A 12,950-nucleotide genomic window follows, 5' to 3' on the forward strand; every position below is an offset into this window, starting at 1 on the left:
TCAGATGATACGGTTGTTAGCATGCCGGAATAGACTTCCCGTCTGAGCAGAGATAACGCATAACGCACGGTCGAGGAAAAGGACCGCGAAATCAAAATGAGTGAAATAATCAATGGGCATTTGCGTATTTATCGAATCTCTCGAGAGAAAAATCAGAATTCGAAACGATCCGCAACTTTTCGGAAGCAGTATATCACCCAAATGCGACTTTTAATCAGACACACCGTGAATAACTAAGGGGCAGTTCGAGTTTACGTAACGCTCTTCGTCCGATTTTTGACCTTTGATTTTTACTTAATTTTTACATTTTTTTTAAAATCATTTCAAAGGCAGCGTCCCTTTTCGGTGCATTCGATCCTTTTTGGCTGGTGCATCTGCGACCTTCCAACTTTTTTTTGCGCAGGCCGATGGAAGAAAAGGCCCTTTTCGGCTCTCGTCCTTAATTTTCTTTTTCTTAAAAGTTTGCAATATGCTCAGTAACCTTTATTTCAGCGGCACAAGGCGGCGGCCCGTACCTAGGCCTCCAACTCATAAACAGGGGTACAAGCCCAACTTAGAAACCTGCACTCATCTTCAAACTTGCATGTCATGACCCTTCAGATGCTATGAGGAATGTTTACCCACAATTTTCCTACATTTCAACTCGTGGAAAATATGCGAAAAACTTGACATTGTCCCATTCAGCATTGGACGCCACGACAAGCAATTACCCATAATTTTCTGGTTTTAAACTCGTTGAAAATATGCCAGCCCCTTCTCATGTCCATTCTCCATTGCACGCCGCTAGCGCTCGACTCCAACTCATGAAAATGGGTACGAGCCCAATGTAGAAACCTGCAATCATCTTCAAACTTGCATTACATGATCCCTCAGATTCTGTAAGGAAAGTGAAAACGAAATTGTTTAACTTTTCCTCTTGTAGAAAATATGCCGGCCCCTTCACATTGTCCATTCTGCAGTGGGCGCATTGAACGTTCGACTCCAACTCAAAAAAATGGGCACGAGCCCAACTTAGAAACCTACATAAGGACGTCTTAGGACTTTAGGGTTCTTCCTTTCTTAAAGTTTCAAAACTGTGCTATTAATGTTGGCACCTATTTTGAACTCAATGACCGAAGTTTTATGCTTCACTAGCTATAGAGCGTTTTGAAGAATTACTTGTTAGCACTACACGGGAAAAAAAAGTGAGGGGTTATCCCCTCAAATTGTGGTACTACCCCAATTTGTTCGATGACATGGACATTCCTAATTAATTGTGGTAGTACCGCAACTCAAGTTAGGGTACTACCGCAATATTTGGGTTAGTTACCTAATTTATTGGGGTACTAACATAATCAATTGGGATGCTACCATAATTAATTGGGGTACCACCACAATTAACTGGAAATGTCCATTTCATTTAACAACCTCATGCTTTTTTTTCCGTATATCGAAATGGTGTGCGGCAACGATAATTAAGTTAATTTTATATTACAAAAATAACGGATGAACACAATCTCTCTAAATAATACAGTAAAGTCAAGATGCTGCGATGAGGAAAGGGCGGCAATGGACATTTCAACGAACAGTTCATCATTAAACGAAGAACTTCCTTGCTAAAGTCTATGTAAGTTCAGCAGCTGTGTTAAGTCAGTGGGAGAACGAAGAAAATACACGATTTGAAGCGCGATTTCAGGTTTATTCCTTCAGCCTTAAAGCTCACAACATAGTCATGAAGCAAGGCGAGATTCAGCGAAAAGATTAAAGAATAGAAGCACGAGGAAAAAATTGAAGAAGGACAAGTTGCGGAGCTCCTCCCTGTACCTCAAGAAAAAATCTAATCATCACAAGATGGCCGGTCCATCCCTCTCCCAATCCGATGGTCGATTGTCACGCTGCGCGCGGAGAGCTTTGGAAACTTCCTCATTTTGAAAAGAAGGCGGGAAGCAAATAGAGGTGCCAACAAGCTGTCACTACGTAGTCAGTATTCTGAGAACGCGAGTTGCGTGTTTAACATACGCAAATGGGAGCGATCTCTTTTCAGCTAATGCCTGCTTTTTGTGCCTGAGCACAACCTCCATTACTCGTCAATGTCTTGGAAAGCAGCAGTGTTGAATTCCGCTCTGAGCCATGGCGGCTCTTCCAAGGCATGTTTTACCTTCGTATTTTGCGTGTGTCTTATTGGTAGGTTCATTCATATTTACTTATATTTTAAGTGTGTTTTATAAATACTATAGTCTTACACGGCTCAGTCACGTTTTATACTCTCTACGAAAATGTATTTTACTGACGACCGTTGAATGCGCTGCTTTATTTTACATATTTAATTAAAATATTACAGAACAGGGTGATCCCAAAGTGTCAAACCACCTCTATAACTTTTACGGAAAGAGGCTTGCAATTTGGGAAGTGCTGAATTGCTGAGAGGTTTAAAAAAACTATGTTACTGGGACTCATCAAAAGTTTGAGTAGCCACATTTGTAAAAGAGAGTGGAGTACCAAATGCAAATCCCTTTTTCAAATGGCAACTGCAAAAAATGAAAAATTGCAGCTTGCCCTCGAAAACATTTTCTTAACTTATCAATGAATTTTCGTCAAAGTACACAAGGGCCAATTCGAAGCCATGCTCCATCTTTAGGTGTATAACACAGATTCGCCCTAGACTTACGGAGGTCAGTGCGTATGTTTGGTCACCAGGCGGCACGTTATAAACCGTTAAAAAAACTAGCAAAGCAACTCGTTGAGGTCAAGTTTCATCATGGCTCTCATGAATTTCGGTTTCAGGTCAGTTTTTCTTGTGAACTTGGCGAATAGGGCTGGACACACGTTCAAAGTGGAGCTTCAAAGTGGTAAACGTTTAGCCAAGAGTTGACTGGTGACGTGGCCCTTGATGTGTTCACTTTGTAGCGGTGTTTACACGACTTTGAAGACTTAACCATAAAATTTCATGTAAACAAAGATCGTGCTGAAGCAGTTTGATTTTATTAAAATGGATATAGACCGTGATAATTTTGTTAAAAAAGCTGTAGTGGTTGACAAGTTTCAGAGCTGAAACAGCAGGACCTTTTGCGATGACCTGATTTACTTTGGAAGCAGCAGGATTTGTACCTTGTGCGATAACCTGTCCTGGTGATGGATTGGTTGTTGCAGGAGCAAGTGAGACTGGGTTTTTAACTAGGTTGACAATTTTCAGAGTCGAAACGGCAGGACCTTTTGCGATGACCTGATTAAATTCCATAATTTTTCACTACGCAGACGCACTTAAATTATTATTGTAATAGCCGCGCGCTTGGAGAGGTTAGATGGACGTTGAGATCCGCAGAGCATCGATGACCTTCAAAGGAGAGCGGGCCGCTCTCCTTTGAAGGTCATCAATCAATACTTGACTAAACGTTTACCACTTTGAAGCTCCACTTTGAACGTGTGTCCAGCCCTATAAAGGTGTTCTAAATGAAATGACGAACAATATCTAATATTCGTCAGAAAATCTAGGTCCCAAAAAATGTAAAACGTGAAATTTATCAAGGCTTATGTGTTTCAGAAAGTTCGTTTTCAGCAGGCTGGTTGTTGAGATTGATAGACAGAAAGACATAGGGTGCATGAAGAGATCCCATTTGTTGGAACAGGTAGTTATCATAGACCAAGGGGAAAACTGATGGACCAAGTCTAGGGTCTCTCGGGTTGCCGTTATTTAGTCTATTACCTACCTTCTTTATCCATTGCAACTACCCACTTCCACGAATAGGATAATCCTTTTTGTTATCTTTGTATATAGCTTTGTCCACCAATTTCTACAACCAGCCCGCAGCATTACTGGCTCTGATGCCCAATTTTGTTCGGTCATTTCCACCGTTTATACGAGTCTAGACCGCACTTAAGTCCGGCTTAAAGCTTCTGATATTGTTTGGCGGTGCTGTACAGACTCATCGATGAATGTTGCGTCTTCGTGTTGAATGCTATGGTTACATGCTCAAACCATCAATTTCCGATCAAATGGTGACTGGTGCGCACCATCTACCATCAAATTTCTGCTGCCTGCAAAAATTTGATGGTAGATGATGGAGCTGTGGGGCTCATCCTTCATCTGATTTCCACGCAACCGTGCTTATTTCATGCTTATTCCAATCAACACGCTGTTTTAATGAATTTCAAGGTCCAGTTACACGATCACATTGAGCCATCAAATAGGGCCTCTCATTGGTCGCATCCTCACCTCAGGTCTTTTTCCATCAATCAGAGTCTCAATTTGACCACTGGATTCAGACCACTTCAATTCACTGGACCATTACTCATCAATCTAGATAACTCTCGACCGCCATCTTGGTCATCTTTTTGATCGGAATTCGACGGAAATTTGAGCGTGTAACCATGCCAGAAGAACCGACGAAATTCGGCCCCAGAACACTATTCCATTTTAAGGAGCCCAGTGCTGATGTGTTACAGGTGACTAACATCGCACTTGCAAGCACTTGGTCGCCTGTCGAAACCGCCGACATCAAACATTCCGAACTTTCCCCACAAGTCTCGGGAGCTGATGATGGAGTTCATTCGCTCCAACCCAGAGGTCTTTTCGATAGCCTCGGCCTCACAAGTCTTTTCGGTTCGGTCTTCAGCGGCTTCAGCAACTTGGACAAGAACCCTGGTGGGGGAAGCTCCGGTCTCACCAACTTGAAAATCCAAGCGGTGGTGCTGGGTTTTCTCTCGGCGAGTCGTTGCAAGTCAGTTCGCAGACGGGTCTCGTCCTGCGCATGTTTAAAAGTGGACATAACGTGCCGATCAGATTTAGGAATAACAAGGTTTGTTCGTGCCTCCCCCAATAGTACAATGACGCTGTAAAATATGTGTTTTTAAAACTTTAGCGTAAAATCGTAAGAGTAACGCGTAACGCCTAAAGCGGGAAGCGCTTCGGGAATTAGACTGCGTAGGCGTCAGGGGGTATAGCCCCCTAGAAGACGTTTACAGTATCTTTGAAAACGATTAAGTTTTTCCAAGACGTTTTTAAAACAGGGGAAAACTTGAACATCTAAAGAACGACTTTGAAAAGTTTCCGGAGATAAACAATGAAGAAGCTTATGCGTTTTTAAGATGGTTAAAAGTCAATTATTGATCATTAACAACATTATTAAGGCGTTAGAAGTCACTTATAAAAACTTGAAAACTTTCTAAAGTCGAAGTCATTTTAGAAACATTTCCAAAGAGTTTTATGAAACTAAAAAATGATTATTTAAAATATTAATAAAGTAAATTTTTTTATTCAAAATGCAAAAAAAAATGTGAAATGTATTCAACAACGTCACTTGCCTTATTTTTTTCACTTGAACGGGATGGCAAAAATAGTTTTTTTTTTTTAAATTTGAAAACGGTGTGGCAACAAGGTACAGTGTCTATGTTGTTTTTCTTAAATTGCCCATAAGTATGGTTTAATTATTTCCTAAGCATTGGTTACTCAATGATTAGAATACAAATTCTCTGTAACCAGCATCTTCATGGTATACTATTTCGATTGAACTTCAAAAGAGTCCGCAACAAACTTTTGCAGAGGCGAAAAGATGTTCTTTTCCTGAAAACTGCCTTCAAATCTTATGAGAACATCCGTATTTAAGTCTGAAATTCACTCCTAACTACACAAGTCGTATGAGAAATTAGCGCATTTTTTAGCATACGCAAAGAAGGATCGCAACTCGCGAGTCTCCACACTGTAAAAAAAATCTCGGTGTATTTACTAAGAAAAGGGTAAAATTACCAAGAATTCAGGGTTCTATTTGATCCCAGTTTTTTCTTGGTAAAATTCCATTTATGGAATTGGTAATTTTACTGAGAAATCTCGGTAAAATTATTGAGCTTTCTCGGTAATTTTACTGGACCTTGGTAAAAACGCCAATATTTTTTATTGACTGTGGTAGAATTACCGAGATAAAATGGCAAAGTTACAGGGAATTGATTACCAATAAAAGTGGTATTCTTCCCTGAAAAAACAGTAAAAATGCCGGTTTTTAGGTAAGCTTACCAGTCTGTCTTGGTAAAATTACCAATAATTGGTAAAAAAAGTGAGATGGTAAAGGTACCAACGGACCTTTGTAAAAACGCCGAGAATTTTTTTCCTGTGCAATTTAAAAACTCCTTCTTTTCAGGTCTACGAGGGTGAAAATTTGGTTTGCGCGGATAGGGAGAAGTTCTTTCCCAAGCCCAAGTACCAGAAGTCGGTCGGTGGTGGGCGATGGCACACCAACATCCAGGTCGGAGAGCCGATGAGCCAGCCGGAGATCGATCAGTTTGAGGCGGATTGGGCTAAAGTCTACAAGAATGATACAGGATCCACCGCGGGAAAAAAGGGACAGAACCCGGAGGGGACCAATTCAATGAGCGCGCGCGGGACAGCAAGACTTGCTGCTGCTAATAGGCTTCCAAGGCGGCGATCTTCCTGGGGAAGAGATTCTTCCAGTTGGTGGTAACATCACGAACGGCCGTGCATCATAGCCAAAGATAATATGTTTTACAGAAACCGCATAGTGTAAAAGCCACTTCACTGAAAAAAAATCTCTGTGTATTTACCAAGAAAAGGGTAAAATTACCAAGGATTCAGGGTTCTATTTGATCCCAGTTTTTTCTGGGTAAAATTACCATTTATGGAATTGGTAATTTTATTGAGAAATCTTTGTGAAATTATTGAACTTTCTGGGTAATTTTACTGGACCTTGGTAAAAACGCCAATATTTTTTATCGACTGCGGAGATAAAGTGGCAAAGTTACCGGGAATTGATTACCATTAAAAGTGGTATTCTTACCTGGTAAAAACAGTAAAAATATCGGTTTTCAGGTAAGCTTACCAGTCTGTCTTGGTAAAATTACGAATAATTGGTAAAAAAAGTGAGATGGTAAAGGTACCAACGGACCTTCGTAAAAACGCCGGGATTTTTTTTCAGTGTTTTTAAGTTTAACAGATTCGGCTGTCTCATGATCACAGAGTTGAACAACCGGTTCAGCAATCCTAACTTCATAAACTGATATAGCAGTAGACGCATGGGTCATTTAGACAGGAAGTTGGTGATGTAGCCAATGTGCGTTAAAAATTTTCATGAAGCTGAAAATGACAATACAAATAAAAGGGGAAATGCTCACATGAGCACAATTTTCCATCAAACAGATGTGCTGTTTGGTGCGTTACTAATGGTCGTAACTAGTGTTGCACCTAACAGCAAATCTCTTTGAGAGAAAACTCTGTTCATATGAGATGTTTTCCTGTATTGAGATTTTCAGCTCTATGCTGATTTTTAACGCACGTCGGCTACATCATCATCTTTCTGTCACAATCGTAACTTCACTTGCAAAAAATCGCGAAGTTTTTACCCCGACATTCATCCGGCATCTTTCATCGGAAGATACAGTCTCTTAGATTCAGCGTCTAGACTCTTATAACGATTGACAAGAAAAATTATCCCTTTTTCAATCGGATTTTTGCTTGAATCAGAAGGATATCCGGTTACTAAGAGACTTGACCCTCGATTCAAGCCAAAATCCTATTAAGTCACGAGTATTTTTTCTTGTCAAATTTCTTTAGAGTCCGGACTTGGGATCGAAAAAACTTTTCTTTCCAGTGTTAGGCGAATAATAGCGTTGACCACGAGATCAACTTTTGCCTTCCTCGTATACATCATTGTTCAGATCGTTGTTGCAGGGTTTCTAAAATATATTATCCACGCAAGGACGATGGCTTTAAATATCTGTGATAGAATGTCCGTCAAAGTGCGAGAATGGATCCAAATAGGCACACACAAATATTCCTCTCCAAGTTTCATTTTCATATTAAAGTAATTAATCCTAGCAAAATTTTGTCATCGTAAAATATAAGCTTTGAAATCACAATGAAAACCTCTTATAAGCATCTTATTCTTGTGTTTTGATTTAACTTTCCGTAACTTAAAACTTAAGCAAAAAATACAAATGGGTCACGGATAGGTTTAGAGATTAAGATGCATAATACATTATTCCACTCCGAAAAACGTAAGAATACGATGAACTCGATTTTCTTCTGAAGTTATTATCTGAAGATCAGAGGATGTTTCGTCAATACGTAGTCCGTTTTTGACGTAAACAAAGAGACATGAAATCAAGAGAGACATCATGTTGTCGCAAAAATTGGGGTCGAATAGTTCCTTCACAATTTTCACAAGTTGAGGACTATTATTAATTTCACTGAAAGAAGGGTCAGCCACGCAGAACAATGTTTCCCTACGATCAGACATGAACATTTGCAACTGCATCTGACCCCTAAATTTATTGGTTGCTTTTTCTCCTGACTTCTCATAGTATCTTTTATATGTTTTTTGGACATAAGACACTTTACTTCAGCAATATACTTTCCTAGATGAGCATCTGGAGAAGCATCAAATATTGGGTGTTTCGTTTTTAAAATCACTCCTCCTCTAATCATTTTTCATATCTAAATCGTTTTTGAACGGCGTTCAAAACTATTGGCTCTACGTCACGAACCCTTGTCATGGCTTTCTTTTCCTTGAAAGGGACCGCGCCTAGAATCAGATTTACGAGGCTAATGTCTCCAGAACTTCTTGAAGCTTGCTGAATATTTGAGCCTGTGACTCTACCTCGTCTCACTTCATATTAGAGGCTTGATTTCGACTGCCCAGCTGATGCAGCCACCAAAACCTCACATTCAGCATCGGTCATTGAATTTTGTGAAAATTCAATGTAACCGTCAGGGCTGCGAGGCTCTGAAGTCTGCACATACTTCACCATGTATTGAAACAAGGCATATGTGGATTGTTCTGCACAGTGGCTTCTTAAAATTGAGGGGCTGGATTTATTTAAAACTTCAATGGAGGGGTTGAAAAATTCTTTTTTCCTCCTCCGACAGCATCACAATGAATCTCCTCGATTCTCAACGCTTTCGTGGAGCCGCCAACTTTAGAAAGAGTTGAATTTTTCCAGTAGCATTCCGCTGATGTTCTTGCCGGAGTTTCGCTTTGTCGGTGCATCCAGCAAACAAACGCTACTACATGTGTGCAACCATCTAAAATACAGTAAAAGGGGAAATATATTAAGTGGTTTAAAGGCTCGCTGGGTGAAATCAAGCCCTTCACTGATTTTCATGCTTAAATGTACAGACAATTTTATACAGTTTTATCGTGATTATTTAACAATTTTATTGAAACGTTTACTTTTCAGCAGAAAAACTTCTCTTGGTTTTGAAGGAATAACTCATCATATTTTGATTGGACGTACGTGTGCCAAAAGAGATTATATAGTTAGTTAATTAGTTAATTTATTTAAAGACATTCAGCGTCACAGGCTATTAACGTCTTTACATATAATTTGGAAAATGGATGTATATAAAAAAAATTGGATTTTTAAATTAAGAGAGGCAAAGAGAAGGCACAAGAGTTTCTAATTATGCGTGACTCTGCTTTGCTTATACACTAAGTTAATGGGACAACTAATCGTAGTTGTTACGAGGAAGTAGTGTTATAAAATTTAACTTAATTTAACGTGAAAATATCTATCTTACATTTGCTTCTAAATTCTGCGGGTCGTATACAGTCCAACCCTCAGGGACTTCTTCTGCTGGGAAATATTTTACCGAGTACGAATTCTTCCCCACACACTTGACGTACAGATTTTTCCCAACTTCAATTCCTTCCGTACTTTTTAAAAAGGCAGGAATTTCTTCCACCTTTAGGGGAACGCATTCGGAGTAGACAAGCCATTCGGCAGTAGTGAAGCTCTGTTGTTCTGCAATCATAAAATATTAAGTACATCTTTAGATATTATTATCCTTGACTTACATTTAACGAACCATTTACACTACCATTTCGTACATTGAACGAACACACCTTGTTTATACACAATTGTGTTCCTGGTTGTTCGACGAGCAGTAGATATATTCATAGACTCAAAGCATTATTATAGTTAAAGACATTAGCATATTAGATCGTTTGGATAACATCCCGCCCGATGTTGATACTTCTCCGGAAACATTTTTCCCACCTTCTTCTTTATCCTTTCCTATCTTATCGCGAACAACGCTTAAAGTGGTGCTGGATGGAGCAGCACTGAGAGTTAAGCAGGATTCATCTGTCGAAAGAAACATTACATACATTATTAAACATTTCAACAGGTGCTGCATTTACATTTATTTGTGTAAGCCCGGAATTTAGGTAGTGATATTGGGTCCATCTATATAAAAATGAATTAAATCTAAAATAAATACGTGCGCAGAGCCTAGATGATTGTTTCCTTCGTTCAGTAATTCATTTTTACGTAGTTTCCATAGTACGAATGGTTTAAATTTGAACATGGCTTTTTGCTGAAAATATTTTCATGAAAAAATTGTCAAAAAAAAAAAAAAAAAATTAAGAAATTTAATGACCTACTTCAATCCTTACGTCAAGGCTGCCATTGACAGTCTGTAAATAGTTTATGGATGGGCCTTAATTAATAAATATGCAACATAAGATTTTATTGCTCAGGGTAAATTGATAAAAAAATCAAAGAAGTTTCAATGAATAACCTGAGAGCCAACTCATACGTTCCTGTTGAAAATGACATAGTTCTTTATGTCTTGACTCTAACAGATTTTCAAAAGGTTTTGCTAAGGGTATGTAATTCAAACATGTGTCGGCACAAAACAGCCGTTTTTATCTTTTCCATTCAAATGCTTATTACCTACTACACTGAGAAAAAACTATGGTTTATAAACCTATTAGAGGTAAATATGGAACACCTATAATAGTCGTAAATAAACTAATGATTCTCGGTCTGTGAACCATACTAAGGTCTCTGTACCTAATTAAGGTACAGAGACCATAACTAAGGTATATGTGCTATTATTATATGTAGAGGTACTACTATTAGTGGTGTTCCATATTTACCACTAATAGGTTTATAAGCCATAGTTTTTTCTCAGTGTAGAGCGTTCTTACCTCATGCAGTAAAAAAAAAAAAAAAAAAAAAAAAAATCCTAACTTTGGCAAGGGGCCTTATTAGTTTACCTTCACTAGCATGGCAATATTCACAAATTCTTGAGGATTTTCATTTTTCTCTCATCGACGAGACAATGAACAGGTTATGGTTTAATTCGCACCTTGTGCTCAGGTGTCATATTGGCTTTGACAATGCAGAGCCAGGAAATGGTTTTGTCCTCGGTGTCTTTGGGGATTTCTCTCAACATGAACATAGCCCATGGCATTATTGGAATAAGAATCTCTGGCAGATCTGAGAGGAAAAGATGAATAAATAGATGGGATGAGTGAGGAGTTATGGAATATATAAAGTTGATGGTGTCATGAATTTTCTTGTAATGATGAAGTTCATAATTTTTCTGTGCGTTACTGCACTTACAATATGTTACAGACCTGAGAGGAAATGCTGAAAACCTTGCTGCAACAAACCAGTTGCAACTAGTTTGTGCTTAAGAGAGGAATTTATCCGTTTCTAAGCGCTAAATAGTTGCTCAGCAGCCTGATTGTTGAAATTTATGTCGGCACGACAAGAATCGAAAATCGATATATTAGACGGCGCAGATAGGGCTATGTCTTGTCTTATCGTGCCGACATAGCCAGTTAAAGTTTCAACAATCCGGCTGCAGGAGAGAAATGTATCCTCTATCCTAAGCACCATCTTTTTGCTCTGGAGACAAAACATCTTTTCCACGAGCAACTACTTAATGTTGCTTCGCAGAACGCGGGTGAATAGTGCACACCTTGAAACACGGTGATGTAAAATTTAGCAGGCGCAGTGTAGGCAATTTGTACATCGAATCGTATGTGTAACGGTGTAGCGTTTGCAGTATCTGCACGATGTTGAAGGCGCTATGTCGGGTGCGCGTATTTGATTGCCCGCGATAATTCGATTCGCGGCGTCAGTGGATTTAAATTATTAGAAGTGCATCCTTCAATGTGAATTCTCCGAAAGTGCTTTGAATTTGATGAAAAATGTATGAACTGCTCCAACACCAATTTGTGGGCGTGTAACTGCAGCTGCGCTTATTTTATTTCGACGTATTTCTGCGAATCGGAACTATGTGCCAAAAGACGTGAGCCCTGAGACCCTTTCCTGAGAATGAAGTTGTTCAGGACAGAAAACATCTCTACCTTGAGCAACTGGTTCATGTCTAGGAGAGGAAGTATTCCTCTCCTCTCCACTGGCTGGTTGTGTAGGTGAGAAACTTTTGTTACCCTAAATCCCTCTATAATCGTATCAGGGAACAACCTTCCACTCCGAGGAAGGATTATTCGACCTTTGTATCAAAACTACGCGCGGTAGGGAGGACACGGCGCCATTATTTGGAATCTGCACACCATGTTCTCACCCGACTACGTTCCCGCTGTTAGACCTCGTGCCGCCCTTAGAGAATCTGCTGCCCCGAATTTGGGTACGCGAATAGTGGAATGTTTTCTCTCCTAAGCACCAACTGAACTAGTTGTTCGGGAGAGAAAGCATATCTCTCCTTTGCATCGAATGGTTGTTTACGAGAGAAATGTTTTCTCTTCCGAGCAACTATTTGGTGCTGAGAAACGGAAACATTCCTCTCTTAAGTACCAACTAGTTGTTCAGGTGAGAAAAAATTTCTCTTCAGTGCAACTAGTTTGTGCTTAGGAAAGTCGTACTATCACTGCTGAAGAAAGAGGGTGGCGGACCCTCCGAAACGTCTTCCGGACAAATAATTAAGTAAGGAAAGTTTGAGTTTTTAAATTGTTAGCGATTTTGTTCTTAATTCAAGAATAAAATCGCATTGTAAATCTTTCCTTGTTTTTAAGCCTTATTTGCACTACTATTTGATCGGGCAAGGTAGTAATTTTTGCGATGAATAGGTATGTCTGTTGAGTCTATAAGGTGTGAGTCATTACTCTAAAAAAATTTACCTTATCCTGTCCCCGCTAAACCTCAGTTGGATTTTGTTTGCATAGCTCATTCCTCAAGCACCTTTACATTTCATGGGTAAAGTAGAGATAAAG

The 12,950-nt window shown here is 39.4% G+C and overlaps 1 protein-coding gene across 1 annotated transcript; it reads left to right on the forward strand.

Annotated features, from left to right (window-relative positions):
• Window positions 1–2,019: 2,019 nt before the first annotated feature.
• On the forward strand, window positions 2,020–7,866 carry LOC109036118 (uncharacterized). The gene is made up of 3 exons (XM_019050073.2): window positions 2,020–2,163; window positions 4,423–4,775; window positions 6,111–7,866. The coding sequence occupies exons 1-3, from the start codon at window positions 2,110–2,112 to the stop codon at window positions 6,229–6,231; spliced, it is 528 nt and encodes a 175-aa protein (XP_018905618.2). The 5' UTR covers window positions 2,020–2,109; the 3' UTR covers window positions 6,232–7,866.
• Window positions 7,867–12,950: the final 5,084 nt, after the last annotated feature.

Source organism: Bemisia tabaci, chromosome 9, assembly GCF_918797505.1.
Source record: "Bemisia tabaci chromosome 9, PGI_BMITA_v3".
NCBI lineage: Eukaryota > Metazoa > Arthropoda > Insecta > Hemiptera > Aleyrodidae > Bemisia > Bemisia tabaci.